The sequence below is a fragment of the Boleophthalmus pectinirostris genome, unplaced genomic scaffold, assembly GCF_026225935.1.
Source record: "Boleophthalmus pectinirostris isolate CB_2022bp ecotype Guang Dong unplaced genomic scaffold, ASM2622593v1 HiC_scaffold_14, whole genome shotgun sequence".
NCBI lineage: Eukaryota > Metazoa > Chordata > Actinopteri > Gobiiformes > Gobiidae > Boleophthalmus > Boleophthalmus pectinirostris.
In genome coordinates this window covers 18,213,937-18,235,065 of record NW_026571047.1, presented here as the reverse complement: position 1 = coordinate 18,235,065, position 21,129 = coordinate 18,213,937, and the positions used below count along the sequence as shown (strand labels likewise).

Below are 21,129 nucleotides of genomic sequence, written 5' to 3'. Positions count from 1 at the left end.
TTTTGCTTATTATTGTGTGTGTATGCGGTTATATTTACAACACATGTATTAATACCAGAGGGCGAGCTTTTATATCCTGGCCAAAAGTGACAAACCAAACAAGATAAGAGGCCTTAAAGAGCTGAGATGAACCTTGACACACTCCACAGCGGTTTCTGTTCATCCCACATGACTATACCAGACTGTACCCCACACGGAGGGTATCTTAAAATCAGAGACAGGCTTTGTGAAAGTGAGTAAGTTTACAGACATTTGACTAAATATGAAACTCAACCTATTTCCTTAAGATCATATGCATTTGTCAAGCAGGTGGCAGACCCTCCTCCCCCGTCATCTTTAAGATTATATGATGTCATTGCTACTTGTTTGGTTATTTGTCTTGTTTTATTATGTGATCATGAATTAGTTTTGCTGCATTTTTAAATTCTCAAACAAACTGCTAAATAAGATGTATTTTTATATAACACTTGAGAAACTATTGTTTCTATTTTCTTATCAGTATATAACTGAGCTGAATGAGTGGAAGAAAAGGATTAAAGATTTACGCACAGGTTGATTTTTAAAAATATTATATATATATATATTACACGTGTTTTGCTTGATACCCGTATCTACATTTAGTTGAGATATTTCCTAATAGTTGTGCATGTTGGAACACTTCACAAATAAGCCGTCTTCAGAGAGCTGCGCTGAACCAGGGGCTGGCTCTGTCATGAGTGGAGCCTATCACTGCGCCGCTCCGCCGCAGACACACCTCCAAAATATCACCTCCAAAATATCACCACATACAAATGTATATATCACTCAGTGGGACATGTGTCGGACTCACCACTGTCTCAAACCAGGACAGAGTTAATAAGAGCCGGACATGAGGCACCACGTGACTCGGTGTCTGATTTGAAGTGAACACTGTGAAGAGCGAGGGTCCCGCAGTAGCGAGGCGTTTGTAGTGACATAAAGTGCTTCTCTGAGTGTGTTGCGCTGGACGATAAACTTATGCCATTAGTGTCAAAGGTAAGGCGAAGCTGCAAATGGGCGGCATAGGCGGGAACCTTTACCTCAGCATGTTGAATGGGACTGAAACACAAACTTTCGGGAAGAGTCCGGCTGACATTCACCTGCACCGCGGCGGGAAGGACCTAAGCGACTTCAAGATGGGCATCCAGGAGCCCCGCTTTTACTACACGGACGGAGTCCAGGGGGGACAGGACCCGCTGGCTTTGCCCTTTCACTCAGAACCAACTGTGGGTGGCTACGGGGGGCAGCCCACCCGTTTTTACGCTCAGTCCCTCAGTAGTTGTCCGTACGGAGAGATGCGGAGGAGTGGGATAGCGGCACACGCGCAGGGGTACATTCCCGCTCCTACTCCGGGTGACGGGTTTTCAACAGGGGGCAAAGATGTTTACCACCCGTCTTCTCCTGAATACTCCACCAGCTTCCAGCACGGCTTCCAGCGGCCGCCGCTCTATCCGCTCCCAGGGCTGCAGGTCTGCGGAAAGACGCAGGCGCTGCTCAATAACTACCCACTCTGGGCCAAGTTCCACAAGTTTCAGACTGAGATGATCATCACTAAACAGGGCAGGTAAGAGGCAAGAGCCACGGTCCGACAGCTGCAGGATTATAGGCTTTATTATGCTCAGTTAGTCACTTTTCCAAATGTTATGTGCAGTTTAATCCGGTCCAAATAAGAACTTCTTACTTTCCACGTGCATTGCTCAAAAATAACAAACAAATAGCAACAGTTTACAGTTGCCATCATCACAGATCAGTTATGAAGTAGACTGTGTAAACCTAGAAGCAGACGGCCGGGTAAATAAAATATTACATTTTTGCACAAGATTTAAATATAATATTGAAAATATTTGGTCAGTCGTCGTTTAGTTCTTGTAGTTCATATTAATTTCTTATTTTGGGGACGCACGAGAGAAAACTGTTGGTCAATTCTTAAAAAGCTTGTTACAATCAAAACTGTACTTAAACAAAAGCAAGGCCTGGCCAAAAGTATGCTTCAAACCTTTTCTTTGAGCTGACACTTTGGATGAGAAGCAGAGAAAACCTGTGACACCTCCGTCCTCTCGTCACCGCTCAACTCCACGGACCTGCGCCTCACACCGGGGCCTGTGGAATGACACACGAGTGCGATGCTCATTCCCACTTAAATCAAAATGTTAAAATATTGATCATTTATTTATCGGAATGCCTAATGTTAAATCAAGCATTCACCGTGCGTTTTATCTGAACGTTTAATCACAAATAAGACATTTATAAGAACTTTTAAATAGGCCTAAATAGCCTAAATTAATGTTCTCACAACATCCGGTCAGTGTGGAATATATTAAATACAATCTCGGTTGTCAATAATACATAATTTAGATATATAAATATAATATTTACAATAGGCCCAAAGGCTATCTATTCTGATACAATCGCGCTTTTCTCCAAATTTTACTTTTTCATCTAAAAATATATTTAATTCTTGCATAAAAGTCTTCTGTCTCAATGCCACATTTTAAAATATTGATAACACGATGAGTTTCGCTGCACACTTCTCTCCAGAGGGTCGGGAGGAAAGAGACGCCGCTGCCGGGGCCCTGCGTGGGTCACTGCGCATTACGCCCGCGCCACGTCGATGGAGATTAATTCACTAATACGACACACTTGAGTTTGACAGAAGGTTTCAGGCGATAGTTTCTCATGGCGCGGATCTGTGCACAAAATGCATGCGTCCTGTCACATTATAGGACACTGATATGTCCACTGACGCGACTTGACTTTCAAGCTGCATCAAAACAACAATAAATGTTAGTCCGGATGTAAAATGATTGATAAATAACTTTTACGCACTGCACGTAACGATGTGTATGTAGATTGATTTAATTTGAGTGGTTGTGCTGTATTCAATATCCCGACTTTGGTTTATGATTTTAAACAAACACATTTTTATTTCATCCTAGCGTGCATTAAAGCGTCACCTATCAAAAAGTCTTCCGGTGATGTCAAAAAGAGTGCAGAGGTGTTATCCTTCCACCTGCAAAATAAAAGCCAAACCACAAGCGTTGTGTTTTGAATTTTCACATCCTTTATAAATTCTGACCAACTTTGTAAGAAAGATGAAAAATATATTTATATATTTCTCTATATATTTTTTTAGTCCAGGGCCTATTTTAAAACTGAGGAGACAGATTCTTAATCAAAATACAGGTCTGAGAGACACCGGGGTCAAACAGTAGTGAGCCCTTTGCCAGACTGAGTGAAACACCTTTGAAGTGTAGGAAGTAAAGGCTAGTCTTTTTTTTTTTTTTTTTTTTTTTGCAGCCTGCACCAGCAGCAGAGGATGGCTGCTCTGCCTGTCAGATCTCTCAGATGTTTTGTGCTTGTACCACACCTGAGCTTTGGAATCTAAGGCTGAGAAAGACAGACCACTGTAGCATAAAGGAGTAGCCCATAGCCACATCTGCACTGAGAGGCACTGTGTAGGTGGCCTTATCGTCTTAGACATGACAGACATGAAGACGTTTAAGATAATCAAAGTTCATGGGGGGTCAAGAGTTGTCTAGACAAGTAAATATAAATATAAAACACATAAAAAATGACTGATCATGTGGTCATGATCTGGCCTCATACAATAAAATTAGAAAGTTGTTGGTAAACTGATTGTCTTGAGACATTGCTGGATTACGCGTCTGTGTCTTGCCTCACTGAGCGCGCACTTAGTCTGGTTTCACTCAGGGAAATGTAATGATTGAAAAATGCCACCATCCAAAACATAAGACCACATTTACCAGTATGTTACACTAGTATGCATGCAGTTGGAAAGCCATATATTATCAGACTGAAACAGGAAACACAATTAATCCCACTATGAATGTCTAATAATGGGGTAATTTCCAGAGAAGTATATGAAAAGTCATAGAGAGATTAGAGTGGGTGGTCCATACATAAAAATATAAACTCACGAGGTATGAGGTATGATGTTTAAAAACTGTATTTGAAGAAAAGAAAGATTAAATATTTAGTCTTTTGATTTTTTGCATCATGAAAGCAGAACTGCAACTATTTTAACGTTTTGACAGCATGACATCCTGTTCAGCTGTTAATGTATGTCGTTCTTCACAGAAAATAGTGCCACTTCGGACCAGCGCTTCCTCTTATCATCAGATAAAATGAAGTCAATAATATTTGATAGGTATGACTGAATGTCTGGTTATTGCTCAAATTAAGCTTATCGTCACGGAGACAGAGACCACTTGATCAAATTACAGGTCAGATCTGTGGAGAGGCGAGAACACTTGGTCTGTAGAATGCATTTTTTCAAGATATTTGTGGGCAATTAAAAGACCTGTAATTGAATAAGGATAATTTACAGGATTTTGTACCATGCTGGCAGAGGAATACTCCATTATTCTGCTGTATTTAAAAGTACATTTAGTAGTATAATTATTAAAACCTAAATCTAGGATCATATATGAAATGACATTAAAATTGCTCAAATGTACCAGAGGAGCTCTTCTTGTTCTTGGGGAAAAACCTCCTGTCTGTCCCAATCACTGGTCGCTCATGTAGAAGAGACGCCTCCCACCTCTCCATCTCTCCACCGGGGCTGTAATCTGTTCTCTTCCCCCTCGCCAAACACCTGATTTTGATATTTTAAATGTCACCACCTCAGTGTCTCCCCCAGAATGACTAAACACCCACATCATTCAAGCATATTTCAACAGTATTTAGTTTGAAAAGGCACAATATTGACTCACCATATCCACAAATGATGCATTATTACCCCATTTTCAAGTAAAGAAGATCCCTGTTACAGTCTAAAGCATATATAAATTTTGTAACATTGTAACATTTTATTTTTATTAAATATGTTGCTTTCAGTCTTTAAAGGTGCACTGTGTAACATTTCTAGTGGAGGGTCGGCCACCTGATGCTTCCACAAAAATGTTGTTGCTTTGTCTAGAATGTTCCACAGTATAGATTAAACTTGTCTATCACGAGGGAGACAAAGCAGGTTACAGCACTACACTGCATTACTGTTCAGATCTGTGGAGAGTCGCCCCTCGGAATTATGATAATTTTAAGCAATAGAAACACCCGTAATGAATAAATACTAGATAGAAATGTTTGAAGTCATGCTATGGAACATTCCAGGAAAAGAAATAACATCGCCATTGAGACGAGTAGTGGGCCCTCCATCAGAAAAGTTGCATCATTAAATTTAGTTTTTTAATTACATTACTCACAATATGTGGTCAGCGTTTACAGTGACTGGAGAACTGTCTGTGTACCCTGGCAGCCAACCTTAAACAGAATAGCATATAAGTATTTATGATATCTTCATATCAGCTTAGAGTACTTTTGTGGCTACATTTCTCACATTTAGTAAAGTGTCAAACAGTTTTTAGCGCTACTGTAGTTCTGCATCGCTCTACCACTTTAACCACGGATCTGCCTGTATCTGCACGCTAGGCTATCTGTGTGTTGTCTCTGAGCCACCCACACATGTAAATCCCTCCCTTATTGTGTTTTGTTTGATTTCCCCTCATATATATAAGTTATGATTTCTCCTAAAAACTCATACTGTATTCAATCTGTAGAAACTAGTATTGGTAATTACCAGACTAGAGACTGAAGAAAGTGTAAACGATAAATGAATATTGAAACAAATTTATGCCAATGATAAAATAACCATAAAGCAGAATAATGCCAAATGTACAACAGTTTAAACATTTAAACATAGAAAAATTAAACACACCAATAGTTAGTTTGTCTCTGTAATGAGTCTTAAAAGACATTTATTCAACTAAAGAAAACTGAAAAATTTATTGATCTGCAACTTTATTGATCCACGAGGGAAATTATCTGGACACATTAGGTCACAAATCACAATAATAATATAATAATAAAGAGCAAAAAATATACATAGTAATAATAAATTCTAAATAAGTGGCAAAAATAGAATGAGACTGGTGTCAATTAAGGCAAAACATTGCTACAGTAAATATGGACCAAGATTTTATTGTGTTATTTATTATATTTTTTTGATTCATGTATGTATTTTGGGCAAGTAAACATTTAACATTCTTTCACAATGGAACACAGTATCATCCATATTGACATTAGTACCCACAGAAACAAGAACAACAGCCAAAAAATTGCCCAAAAAGGAGTGGGAAGAAGAATTTATTTAATCCAACCCCCATCCTCTGTAATATATTCTAGCATAAGGTATAATAAATATAGTAACAAGCCTTTTGGTAAATGTTCATTTATTCACCGTTTCCATAAGTGTAGGTGTAGCCGTCTGCCTTTGCCTGGGCCTAGTTTCTGCTTTCACTTGTATTAGCGCTGGAAGAAGAGCCTTTTCACCTGTTCTTTTCGAGGCACTAAAGATCTGCAGTCGTGCTTGTGTTTCACTATGAGAACTATGATTGATTGTAAAACAGGACTCGCCGTGTAGCCAAAAGACCCAACTGGGAACACTGTGAGCACGGTTTGTTTTACTGTGGAGATAGAGATGTAGAAACTCAATATAAAGCTAGATTCAAACATACGATGCCAACAGTTACACATTTGTTACTCATAAACTTATATGAGTGGCCATAATGTAGTATTTGTATCCAGGACCGTGTTCAGTTTTCAGTTGTCTTGTCGAATGGGGCCACGCTCTGCTTCAAAGTCTGTAGAGATTCTCAGTTTGATTGTGCATAGTTACCAAATGTCTGTCTATATAGGCTCGTGACCACAAAAATCATTTTCTACTTTACTGATTTAAAAAAAAAATTCTCACACAGGCCCCCCTTAGTAATCTTCAGGTTTGACTTCTGCCAGTTCTAAAAGTAAGAAAACAGATTGGTCATTCCTTTATAACAGAGACATCGTTCAGTATCTGTTACATAAAATCTCTTTCCAAAGTATTTGTTTCTGTCAGAACCTAAAAGGACTTTCCCTGTAGGAGTTAGTGCATTAGCCTGTTAGCAGTAGCCTCCAAGTCCAGTATTTACACACCTCAGTAGCTTTGCACCACTAAATGACCAACAAGCTTCAGGGAGAACCACTGAATATAAATTAGATTCATTTTGGTGGACACAAATGTGAGCTTTAGGCACATTGCTAAACATTTATTTAACCCTAGTTTGTCCGGAAGCATTATACATTTAATGCTAAAAGTAGTTTATTAACCAGCCTTTGTAATAAATATATATTGAAATTTATCATATTTTTCTGCTAAATCATAAGAAGAAACCAGCTCAACTTTTTGCTGATACTGGAGGATTCAGAGAGATTGAGTTAGTTACAATTGTTTTTTGTATCTTGTTCAGTTTTTAAAATAATCTAAATGAATCATCTTGGCATTTTGAATGTACATATTTTGTTGTGGGCGGTAGATATTTATTGCTGTATGACATTGTTTAGAGTTGTGTGGTAAACCTGATATCATTATGTCACTGCCATGGTTTTCTCTGTTGCTGATGTTGTGATGTAACTAACACTTGAATGGGTATTGGTTTGGCCACATGACTAAAGTTTCCAGTCCAATGCCTCATAGCCTCAGGAGCTGTTGGGGTAAAACTGACAGGTCAGAAGCTAAATTTGTTGCCCTGGTTCATTAAAGCTCGTATAGATCCAGAGTGCACCACAAGTTCATGTTACTGTATGTATGTGTATGCTCTACTGTAGGTTTAATGTTATTGCTATAGACACACAGAGAGAGAGATACTTTATTGATCCTGAGGGAAATTCAAGTTTTTGGGGCATGCCATAAATGCCTATTGTCACTTAATTAACAATACTACACACACATAACCATACAAATTAGGGATGGGCATTCGATGAAATTTTCTTAATCGATCGTCGGAATAATTAACGATCGATTATCGATTAATCATTAACGTTTTTATATTAAAATGATCATCATTATTATTACTATCTGCACTACTAATCTGCATAAATAAATTCAACATACATTTACGACATATAAACCGTAACGACTCTAGAGCCACATCAATCCGTTTGACATTATAATGTGTTTAATTCAGTTTTCAGAAACGAAACTTAAAACCGCATCGCTAATTTGTCGCTGATGCAGTCAATTTCTGTCGGATTAAAAGACATGATTCAGTGGAATACAGGTTAGTGTGACCAGATTTGCGTTTGTCAAAACCAGAACACAGTACGGAGGTGGGGACTCGTCATCAACATTGCACGACTCTCGCCTGGTAAAGCTTTTTCCCACTGGACACCGAGACATATGTGCTGCTTTGTACACTGTGCACATGGCCTCCCACTTGTCCCGAACGCAACGGAAAGCGTGGATTTTCTTGTATAAGTCAACGTTAAATACACATTTGTGCTTCGGTACATTGCAGGCTGACCGAATGTTTGTGTTTGCTCGCACCTTCTGAGTGCAGAGAGACACATGTACGGACCCCTGTTTGGTCACGCTACGCACAGCAACCTGCATTCGGTTTGTCGATTAAAATTTACGTAATCGATGAAATTCTTAATGATCAATTATCGATTAATCGATTAATCATGCCCATCCCTAATACAAATACTATATATTATCTGTAGTTTAGATCACAGTTTAGCACAATCTGTTTAATGGTCCCATATTACACAAATCTGACTCTCTTTTTAAAATACTGTTGCATATACTCACAAAACTCTGTTCCAACTTGTGATGATATGAAGCGGTAGGTTTCAAGTTTCAAATAATGTAATACAGGCCTTTTAATATTGTATGTATAATCCAGGAGTGTCCAAACAGCAAATTTATGTAGACGTAAGTAATTCTGCTCATTCTCAGACCTAAACTAAAAGTTCCAAGTATTTTTTAAAAGTACAGTGGCTCTGTTAAAGCTCTGAATGACTGTATTGACCATTAGTCTGTTTTGTTAATATACTGTATGTGGACCTCAGTGAAAAAAATGTGGACAGCCCTGGTATAATCCAAACAAAAAGGCTATTACACTAAAAGAAATCCATACTGAGGATGAGGACTTATAACCGTATTTAATTAATCATATTTAAGAATATATCAAGAAAAAAGGAACAATTTAGACAACTTATTTGAATGTGCCATCAACTTAAACATGCTCTGTGCAACTTTTCTGGTTGGTTTTCTGGTCGAGCATCTGTCTTCATTGAGATGTTATCGCTTTGCCTGGAATGTTGCATAGTATGACTTTAAACATTTCCATTTAGTGTTTTTTCATTACTGGTGTTAAAATATATGACTTGGTAATGTGGCATGCTGTAACCTGCTTCTCTCCCTTGTGATCGATCGGTTAAATCTATACTGTGGAACATTTTAGACAAAGTAATAACATCTCCATTTAGACATCAGGTGGCGGACCCTCCACTAGAAATGTTACACAGTGCACCTCTAAATCAGGACACAAAACAAAAGCAATTTATGTCGTATTAGCAATGGTAAAATGCATAAAATTTTATCCAGCGTTTGTTTCCTGGTAGTACAGAGTAGGTATCTATGTCTCTGAACTCTGAGCCACCCAGCTGCGCACCCACGGGACTTCATGACCTCCCTGTTACCCGCTCTCACTGAAGGAGTCTGGGATCAAAATAAGTCCAACATGTAAAGCCCCAATCAGCGCACACGGCCGGGCATCTTTTATTAAGAGCTGTATTAAATATTCACCTGCTCTCGCGCCCTGTCACCCTGCCCCCAACATCACTGCTTTAACTCTGCTGCTCCAGTGTGTGCAGAAAGGAAGTGTCTGCAAATCAATAATATCTGTGTGGCCTACTACACTGTCAGTGCCCAAATATAGTAAACATAACATACAAAACTAAAAAATAATAATACATGAATTATAATTTTCCTTGTTATGTTATAATGTCAGATAAAGGATAAAAATCCTTAAATAGTTTTGACTTAGATTTAGACTTAGACAAACTTTATTGATTCACAAGGGAATGATCCGGACACAGTAGCTCACACATCACAATATATATAATAACAAATATAGGTTAAAATATTCTGTAAGATTTCTGTAAAATATGAAACCTGTGTATTGTTTGAATTTATTGAACAGTTTACATTTTGAGTGTCTATTTTCTTTTTCTTTTCTACTCACATTGTATGTAAAGTTCACTATGTAACTTTTTTTATCAAAAGGTCCACCACCTACTTGTCTCCTTGGAGATTTTACTACTTTGAATGTCCTACAGAATTAATTTAAATCTCCATGGAAACAACCAGGAAATGCCATCAGGTTGAGTTACAGGTCTTATCTGTGGAGCGGCAAGCTCACTTTCCAGTAGGATTGTGTGTTTTTCAGGGTGTTTAAGCAATAAAACCACCTTTAAATGCAAAAAGTTGAATACTGTGTTAACTTTCCAGGACCCCAACTGGAAAAGTTACATAGTGCATCTTTAAGTTAGCTCCCAGATAATCTCTGGCCTGTACATGTTATAAGCAATGAGATTTGAAAGGTGAACCTATATGGTTAATTTAAATATTAGCTTTAAGGAAAAATACTATTATGTGATATTTTGAAAGTCGGTAACCCAATTTCCTCATTAATAAGCTATGCGCTAAGTTTAAAGGTCATATATTACAACAAACTTGACTTTTGTGAGCATTATAACATAGATCTGAAAAGAGTGTAATACAATTCCTTTAATATGTAAATGTCACATGAATTAAGCATTGAGTATGTACTGACTTGAGTGCTTGTTTCTTGCAGGAGGATGTTTCCATTCTTGAGCTTTAACATCAGCGCTCTGGATCCTTCTGCTCATTATAACGTCTATGTGGATGTAGTTTTGGCTGATCAGCACCACTGGAGGTACCAGGGAGGCAAGTGGGTCCAGTGTGGAAAGGCAGAAGGAAACATGCCAGGTACACACACCAAGAACAAAGTATTTATAAGAATATACATACATGGGTCAGTGGCGCTAGTGCATCCAATGTGGAATCGTGCAAACAAGTCTAAGATGGATGTGTAGAGATGTGTCTTTTTGATGCTCGTCAGTGTAGGGACTAGTCTCAAATCCAAAAAAGAAAAAAAAAAAGAAAAAATGAAGCACTCAAAAAATATTTAAAAAATGAAAAGCCTTTCTTACCACATGGCAGATAAAGTTAGAATTATGCCTGCAAAACTTTAGGGGGTGTGAGTACTTCTTGGATGTGTAGAGATTGTATAAAACTGTCCTTTTGGCATTCTTTAGTATAGTCTAAAATCAACTTAAATGCCTCTGTGAAAAATATGAGAAAAGCAGAGGTCACCAAAAACAAATAAATGAGTGTAAGGAAACAATAAACAAGTAAAAAAAAGAAAAGTGCCCAGAGTTTAAAAAATAGAGTAATATTTGAGTTATGATTTGAGATTTAACTACTAAAATGTTCATGTGTATTAGTTTTTAGTTCTGACTTTTATACTGAGACCTGAATTGTCATGATTAATGTCATTGCTGTACATTGCTATCAGGTAAAAGTACTTTTGAACATTATCAACACCAACCAATTCTACTTACAAATATTTCTCCAGTACAACAAATGCATTTCACTTGAGTGTCCTCTTTTTGCCTTTAACTTATGTCACTGTAACCACAGATATCTCTTTTGTAAGTTCAAAACAGAAAATCCATTATTATATACTGCATCTGTCAAGTTTTTGTTTTTTGTTTTTTTTTCTCTCTAAGTATTTTTTCACACATTCACTCTAAGCAGGTTAACCGACATTGACAAATTTGCCTCAGATTTTTTTGATCATCATCTGCAAATGAAATTAAAAGAGAAAGGTGTTATCACACGTTTCAGGCGTTTGTGGAAACTGTGGTGAGGCAACTTCACAATTACACCTAATAGTACTGTAATGTTCAGTAGAGATTTAAATGGGGTTGAGGTTACTAGGTCATTGTGGTGATAGTGATGTGGCATATAGAAATGTAAACTTTAAAAAAAAGCGTAACTAAATATTTAGTTTCATTTTGGAATTACATGCAGCGATCATTTTATTTTAGCCTGCTCAGTTTAGATAATAATGATGTAAGTGTTGTAATGTGTACATGCAAGAAGAGCCTTACTTTAAAGAGCCCAGATTATACTATTTTTTTAATCTATATAATGTTGTTTCCTCATCACAAACAGACCTGGAGTTGTGTTTTGTGCCAGTCACACATGTTTAACATACAAACCCTGCATATTTGGGCTGAGTTCTTCTCTCAAATGTGATGTTATGTTGTAATATGGGAAGCTCTCCAATGTGTTTTAACTCCACATACCTTCACTAGAATCATTTGGATGATTTCAGCCCTATAATTGTCAATCTCTTCTGAACTAAAGCCAAAATGTAGCTGTTAACTTGAAAACTACCACTTCAGACTTACTATATAAAACAGAATTACTCAAATATGTGTGAAGGAAACAAAACACAACTCGAGGTATGTTTGTGCTGAGATAACAACATTACAACATGAGTAAAAGCTCACAAGAGTCAATTTCATGTAATACTGTGTGTTTAACATACCAAGTTAAAAAGGGAACAATAATAATAATACATCAGAATATGCCTATTACTTTTATTGACGTTAAAAAGTATTTGAAATGTTACTGTTGTTTAATGCGTATATTCTGCCTGTATAATTGTTCTTACAGGAAACCGGATGTACATGCACCCAGACTCGCCCAACACTGGAGCTCACTGGATGAGACAGGAAGTGTCCTTCAGCAAACTCAAGCTCACCAACAACAAGGGCAGCACCAATAATGTGGCTCAGGTGATACATATACTATATATAGGCAGACGTTCAATCTTTAAACTAGATATACATATACTGCATAAACATTGCAAAAACTAAAATTAAGTTAAGATTACTTGAATTAAGAAGGTTTTATCATGGCTTGAGTAAATTTCACTTCACATGTAAAATACCAATGGAACAAGACGTTTTTTACTTATACTATACTAAACAACAACTTTTTGCACTTAAAATGAAAATCGAATGTTGTACTTATTCCATTTGTAGATCAAGTTGAACTCAAATTAAGTAAAATGTTCTTAATTTAAGCCATTTTAACTTACCTAGAGATGACTTTTGCAAGTCTAGGCACACGTTCAATCTCTAAACCAGGCAGTTACAATATTTCAGCTTTATGCATTTTAACACTTTTCATTTATAGTTTTTATTTATTTTTACTCTCTTTTATTGTCTTAATTTATCAGAGCAGCACTTTGGACACTGATCCAAAAACTTTCATTTTCTTTTCTTTGTACATTAACTTCTTGGGTTCTTTTTAAAGACGATACAGTAGGAGATGTATTCACCTTATTGGCAGTCGAAATATGTCAACAAAGTATTTTCTAAAGTGAATTTACTGTCATGTTTATCAAATGTGCTATGTAAATAAAGTATTGGATTGGACTGGATTGAATATGAGAATAGTTATTGGATGTGCGCCCAAAAACAGAAAGGCTGATGTTTCCTCTGTCAAACTAATGTACACTTATGTTGTGTTCTTGAGCAAAACCTTTCACCTTCCTTATGTGTATGTGTGTTAGTGAGTGGGTGGGTGGTTTGAGTGACACAGATTGGCAACCTCCTTTCTATCAAAAAAAAAGAAACATGACTGTTTACCACCACTGCTGTGTAGATGTGTGAATGGATAGTGTAAAGTGTTTTGATTATCTTGATTGGCATTATATTGTAAATTATAATTCTTGAATGTTCCATAGTATAGCTTTAAACTCATAGAAACAAGCAGGAAACACAACCAGGTTGAGTTATCAGTTAGTTCTGTGGAGAGGTAACTCTGCTCACAGTAATAAGGCATGTTCTTTTAGCAATGAAACCACCTTTAACTGAATAAATGCAAGACAGTTTTAATGCCATACTGTGGAACATTGAAGGCAAAGCAATAATATCTCCATAAGAGGCTTAAACAGTATACCTTCTATAATATAATAATATATTATAGACAATTTTATGAGGTTAATGTTTCTGAGCATTGTCCCTGATCAAAAAAATTATTTAAATTGAATAAATTCTATGTAAACAGACCACACACCGGAAAAGTTACATAGTGCAGCTTTACGTTCCTTGCAAATAAACTTGCACCAGTGATTTTTTTAATATGTTTTTACATTATTTACTCATTGTCATACAGATGGTGGTGCTGCAGTCGCTCCACAAGTACCAGCCTCGCCTTCACATCGTGGAAGTGAAGGAGGATGGATCTGAGGATCCATTCCTCTCGTCCAAGGCCCAGACCTTTGTGTTTCCTGAGACACAGTTCATCGCCGTCACCGCTTATCAAAACGCAGATGTAAGTCACTGCAAGTAACAACACAACTTAATGCACATTTTACCAATAATCAGCAATCTAATTAGTCATTTGAAATTAACCTTTTTGTTACAATTTAAACAGTTATGTGGCCTTGAAATTTGGGCTGTCAAAAATCTATTTCAAATACTAACTGATACTAAAATTTGTAGCAAAACTTTGAATTAGTATTTGTAATGATAACAAAAAAATCATATAAATATGTCAACTGGGACTTTCCTCAATAGATTTAGAAGTTCATCAGTGACCACCGTTTCGGAAACAAAATTTCCCATTCATTTTCTCATTGACTTTCCAAAAAAAAAAAAAAAAAAAAAGTTCCAGTTCGAAAGCTTACTCGGGTACAATCAGCTAATCTATGTGTTAACTAATGACCACAAGACCTATAATTTTAAAACAACAGCATTATGAATATACGTAGCTGATTATCCTTTGTGACTGAACTCTTTAGTAGTTGATTTTTTAGAGAAGTCTGTGGGAAAAATGTATGGAAGATTTACTTCCAGAACCTGAGCAAGCTGTCACTGATGAGCTACTTTAAACCACTTTATAATATCATATAGGATAGGATCATATAGGAAGTACTACTATTTGGTTTTGAAAATTAAATTTTTTTGTCTAAAGAATTGTGTTTTTAATTATCATTGTGTTATCTGAACTAGTATGGAGCCATTTCCTTAGTACTGAAATCGAGTTTATAATTTTATATTGTGACAGCGCTACTTTAAGATAATCAAACCTTCTTCTTCTGAGAGTTCACACTTCACTATCATTGGCTACACCCGCCTGTCAATCATTCAGAGCTGGAGCTGACTAATAGGAGGAGTGGGTGGGGAAGTAGGCAGAGTGTCTTTAAATATTCGTCATTACATTTGCATTAAAGGCACAGAATCACATTACAACAAAAATTTAATATCAGTTTTATTTAGTAGCATCAAACACATACCCTTACTCACAGTCATGTTATTGTTTATTCATTAAAATGCTTGTTCTTTTACAGTTTTATACAAGCATCAAATCGCCATAGAATGTTTATGTAATATTTCAAATCTACTTAAGGCTTATATCTTGATAAGGCTATAGTTCAATGATTAATGCCTTTGCTGTGTTAACATAGAGACTGCGGTTAATGCATGCTACTGTCAATAATGCATAAAAACTAATTTAAATTTCCACATCTCTCAGTCCACACGGCTCCAAGTTCATGCTCCAAGTTCATTTAAGTGTCATCTCACCCTGAATGACCTCTGCTGTTTACTTATAGACTTATAGATAGTGATGATGAAACCTTGTACCCCTCATAAATCACAAATAAATATTTAAACCTAGACTCTAGTTTCAGATATGCTTTAATATATATGTATGTAAGTACTAAAAATAGCACAGTATGATGATTAATTATTGCTTGGTGACCTCTCTTGTTTCTGTCTTTTTCCTATGCCTCCTCTGTGTCTGTGTCTGTCATTACCCTCCTCCTGTTCCTACTACACAGATCACTCAGCTGAAATAGACCATAACCCCTTCGCTAAAGGTTTCCGAGACAATTACGACACGTAAGTAAAGTCAAGTCATTAATAAGTGTCATAGTTTTTGTTGTTTCATGGTATGCTCTTGTTTCATGCTCTGACATTCACATAGACATATTTTTATTAGCCAAATAACAGTACATGCCATGGCAATAATAATGTTAAAGGGCCCATGTTACAATATTTTTTATCTATGTTGTAATGGTGTAATTGTTTCCTCATCACAAACATACCTGGAGTTGTGTTTTGTTTCATTCACACATGTTGAACACACAAATCCTGCATCATTAGGCTGAGTTCTTCTCTCAAACAGAAAACACACTGTTCCACCTTGTGATGTCACATGGTAATACAGGCAATGCCCCACTGTGTTTTTACTCTACACACCATTAGAATTATTTGGATAATTTCAGCCCTGGAATTGCTGATCATTACTGAACAAAAGGTAGAAGGTAACTGTCAACTCGAAAACTACCACTTTGTGACATCGCTAGTTGGATTAGAGCATTTTGAGCTTTGAAAATGTAGACTAGGGTAGCCGCTGGGTCTTAAAAGTCTTAAAAAGGTCTTAAATTTCAGGTTTCTAAATTAAGGCCTTAAAAAGTGTTAAATTATGTTGTCCAAGTCTTATTTTTTCACAAAGGTCTTAAATTTCATTGTGCGATTTTTTTATATACTCAAAACAACAAAGTGAAATCATGTAATGTGAATGAACGTCTAATTTGGAGTTTGCGCAAACAATACTTTGGTTTCTGGTGCCAGCAGCAATGAGTAAACAATCAGTACAGTGGAGGAAGATGTTGGATGGATCATGGGAAAGTGTAGGTTTAATCCACATTGGCTCTTAGATTCTAGATATAGTAGTTGGTTGGTCATTACTAGATTTGGATCTGGTGTTTTTCACCTACATAATGGGTGCGATGTTGGTCTTAATTTTCATTTAAATGGTCTTAAAAAGGTCTTTAAATCATCTTAAATTTGGGGTAGACAAACCTGGGGACACCCTGTAGACAGAATATTAATAAAGATAAGAGATCTGATCTGTAACTTGGCCTGGTGGTGTCATTTGCTTAATGGTGACAGATAGAAATTTAATGCCATATTTTGGAAGATTGTAGGCTAAGCAATAACATCTCAATAAAACCTCTAATACGGGAAACCCTCCATGATAAAAGGGACATGGTGCACTTTTAAAATAGAGTCAGTCTGTTTAGAAATAGAGAGGATGAAAGATTAATTACATTTTATTAATTCTTACTGATTAGTAATAGCACATCTTTGTCACTGTCACTGTACTGTGTTTCTAGTTTAAGTATTATCTCTGGTGTAATTACTACTTTAGACATGACAAGTGTTGGTAGCGAGGTATGATGAGTACAAGATGACTGATAGACAGCTTTTTGCGCAGGAAATAACACTTCTTTTCCTCCCCCCTTCTTCTCTCCACCTCCTCCCTCACAGGTTATACGCCCCTCCCGACTCGGACCGCCTTACCCCTTCTCCCTCTGAAAACCAGCAGCTGTTGGCGGGCACCTGCTACCCCCCTCAGGGCTACCATCTCACGGATCAGTATATGAGCCCTCTGCCTCAAAGCCGCTTCTTCAGTCGGGACGCGTTGACTGGTATGAGTCAACAGTCTAAAGACCCCTCCTCTTCTTCTAGCCCGGGACCTCATAGCCGCTGGTACCAACCCCCAAACCGCCTTGACTTCACGTCCTCATACGAAGGGGAGTTTCCAAATGGTTTTTACAAGCCTTTCCCTTTACAAACATCGGCACATCACCCACTCAGCTACTATCCTGATCACACATTTGGGCCAGGGAGTGTTTCAGTGTCAGGCACTCCTACACCAGGCTGGGGTGCAAATCGACCTTCTCCCCAGTTCCTAAGCCATTCTAGTAAACCTCCACCAAGCTTAGGCTGGTTCAGACCAATATCATCCTCTTCTTCATCTTCGTCTTCCTCAATATCACCTGGGAACCCAAGACTCCATGCGTCTTCTTCTCTGCTGGAGCCACACCCTCCACCTTTGCAACAGGATAAGTCCAAAGGTGGCGGTGTGAGAGGGGAGACGTGGTTAGATCCAGTTTCAGTCAAATCCGCAGACTCTGTGGACTCAGGTTTGTTTGAAAGTGGGGTCTCGGACAATAAGAAAAGAAGGGTATCTCCGTACGCGTCCAGTACTGAGAACTCCCCTCCTTCACGTGCGGGTGATGAGAACAACAGTGATGCAGACTATTACGGTTACTACACGCACTGAGGACATGAAACTAAGTGTGTTTTGGTGTCTACCCTTGTCCTATATACACAAACTCAAATGTGACTGCAAGTGCTATGTTTTGCAGAGTTAGCCTGGCCAGTTTGACTCATTCACTTTTATTAACAAGTGAAGTAGATCTGTAATCCTTTCAAACTAAAGCCCTATCCATGGGTTTCGGAATGATGAAAAAGTTGAACAGTTGCCACAGTGATTAACAATTTTAAATATATATATATCTGTGTGATTGTAAAAAGGTAATCAAATAGTTGCAGATCTGCAACCTATGAATACAGGTCACAAAATAGTTATTTAATAGTTATTGTTATTTTATATTAATTTTTAAACTTTAAAATTTTATACTAAAATACTAATATTATTCACTCATTCACTTGTGTTGTGTTAGGCTATATTTTGTTGCTCTTCAATAGTTTTGCATGTAAAATTATTAAAATTATTTCTGGGACTGACTGGCCAGGCTAATAAATGCAGCTCCTGATTTTACCATCAAACTCTTTGTCAAAGTGTCAAAAGATAACAAGTTTTCAAGATTTATGTCAGAGTTAGTTTACTGAAACAGAACTGAAGAAGCGCCTGGTCCTGCCCCATTGTCCTAGAGGCACATAAACACCTCACCTGTGACTTTCCAAACATGTAAATTTAAAAACATTATATTTGTATCTCTGAGCCTGACAGCAGCCCTGAGGAAACTGTCTCTTCCTCATGCATCAAAATTTGTGTCTGTGTAGTTTCATCTGTAGTTTCATCTGTCTCTTGTCATTTTACCCCAAACCACTCACACTTAGTTTTTCAGCGATGACAACCACAATACGCAGACGTGCATTTCCCCATTTTCCCCCTCATGATTTTGCGGCAATAGTGAGACATTTCATATAACTACTCCTCAACGCTGTACTAAATACTAAGCATGCTGGCGCCCACTAGTGGCGAGGTAAAGGCACTTGAAGTTCAAAGCGCAGACGTAAGGTTAATACAGGAATTCTGAACTGGATGGTGGTCAGTTTCAAGACTAATTATATTAGCAACATTAAAATAGCCCCCATTAAGATTACAGGTGAGTAATATTGTTCACTTAGAACACAGAAACACATATTTGATTGCTCTATATGCATTGTCAATTTGTGCTTTTTAAAACTCTTTATGGTCCAAGTACCTAACCATGTACAATATGTTACAAATTACTTGTACATATTATTTAAGTTTTATTTGTCACTGATTTATCCAAAAGTATTGATTGATGAAGTTTTAAACAAGAAATGTCCCAGGAGACCTTATTTTTGACCGATCTGCTACACACAAACAGTAAAGAGGGGAATAGATTTCATTTGTTTAGCTAAAATACAGAACACCATGCTTGAAAATTATCATAAAGCAAAAAAATAAATAAAAAAATGCACTAACACAAGTCATTCTGACTATGACAATGTTATACGTAGCCCCGTTTTCAGTTTTGAAAATCACACTATGCTGATTGTAAAATACAAAATAGTCCTTTGCTTTAGTCCTTACATTAAGTTAAAATAATCAGTTTTGATTGGGTGTACGTCTAAGAAAACCTCTGCATTTGACCCTTCCTGTATAAAGCACATGTGCTAATAGCAAGTGATAAATGTGGGTCACTGAAAGAGGCTGCATTTGTAGGTAAATAAAGAGGACAGTGCCACCTTCTCAGCAGAGGAATAGGAAGCTCAGACTGACCAGGCGTCTCCCTCCATAGACTCCACCATGACGTGACACAAGTCGGTCCTGATCAGAGAACTGCCCCTCACACGCTGCAGGTACGCTAACTGCCCCCGACATCACTGGGGGCAAATAACTACCTTCTAGAGCAGAAAAGATAAAATAGATCTTTGTAGTGTATGAGTGGTCACACACAAAATGCAAAGGACAGACAAATCATCATGGGTGTTCAAAACGTGCCATAAACTTAAATTTGAATTGTGTGGACAATCAACTTTGAGTATGCACTGTAAAATGTGGTAACACTTTAAAACAACTACATTTTAATTAACTTTAATGAAGCATAAACAAAGACTTAATTAATAATGAACATATAGTTTTTTAAGAATGATTCATTCTTAGTAACTGCTTAATTAATATCCTAACCCCTTAGATTAACTGGTTGCTTAGCTTGTATCAATCATAATTAACTATATGTTCATTAAAAAGTAAGTAAGCATGTTTTTCTTCATACTTGAAGGCTAAATAAGGTGTAGTTATGAAGTGATATGAAAAAAATATTTATTTTTTTCTATAATGTCCATTTTTATATTTACATGGATACCCTATTTCAAAAAGCAATTGAATATTGTGTGACAACTAAATGCTGAGAATGGTGTGGTGTGATTAGACACATGTAAGTTGTGCATTATCTATTTTATGATATATTTAAGAAATCTGAAGAACATGTAAAGTGCAATTAACAAATTGGTTCTAAGAGTTATTTAAATATGCACTGAACATACGCACTGGTGATGGAGAGGTGCAGGGTGTTGTGGATCAACGCTGAAATGATAAATGAGTGATCCCTGCTGGTAGACTCTAGTATTACAGCAGTTTATTCAATACTTTTAATATAATGTGTTGAAAATCCAATCTTTCCACGTCTTTTGTTTGTTTTTTACCCCTTTGTTAACTCAGTTTAAAAAAGAGGTCACATACAGGCTTTAATATCAGGGAATTAAACTGTAAATTAGTAAATACAGAACAGGGTAAAGTCAAGTGTGACGCATGTTATTTTTTGTGAGTGATCGATGTGCACTGTTTATGTCCAGGAAAAACTGCCAATTATATTCTCATTCACCATTAATGAAGAGTGCTGTACATATACTCAAATGTGCGGTTATGTGAAGGGGAATTGTTGGTATCACACAAATATTTTAATTTAATTTGCTTATTACAATGCAATTTTTGAAGTGAAATTGTAATTTATTTAAAGTGGCAACTGTATATTGTATTGTTCTTTTTATTAATAAAATGAATTTAGAATACCAGAGCTGTGGTTAAGTGGATTTCTT

The 21,129-nt window shown here is 36.9% G+C and overlaps 1 protein-coding gene across 1 annotated transcript; it reads left to right on the top strand.

Annotated features, from left to right (window-relative positions):
- Positions 1-815: 815 nt before the first annotated feature.
- On the top strand, positions 816-21,105 carry tbx21 (T-box transcription factor 21). The gene is made up of 6 exons (XM_055150372.1): positions 816-1,582; positions 10,710-10,864; positions 12,623-12,744; positions 14,132-14,300; positions 15,810-15,861; positions 17,296-21,105. Exons 1-6 carry the CDS (start codon positions 1,032-1,034, stop codon positions 18,092-18,094), a joined length of 1,848 nt encoding a protein of 615 aa, XP_055006347.1. The 5' UTR covers positions 816-1,031; the 3' UTR covers positions 18,095-21,105.
- Positions 21,106-21,129: the final 24 nt, after the last annotated feature.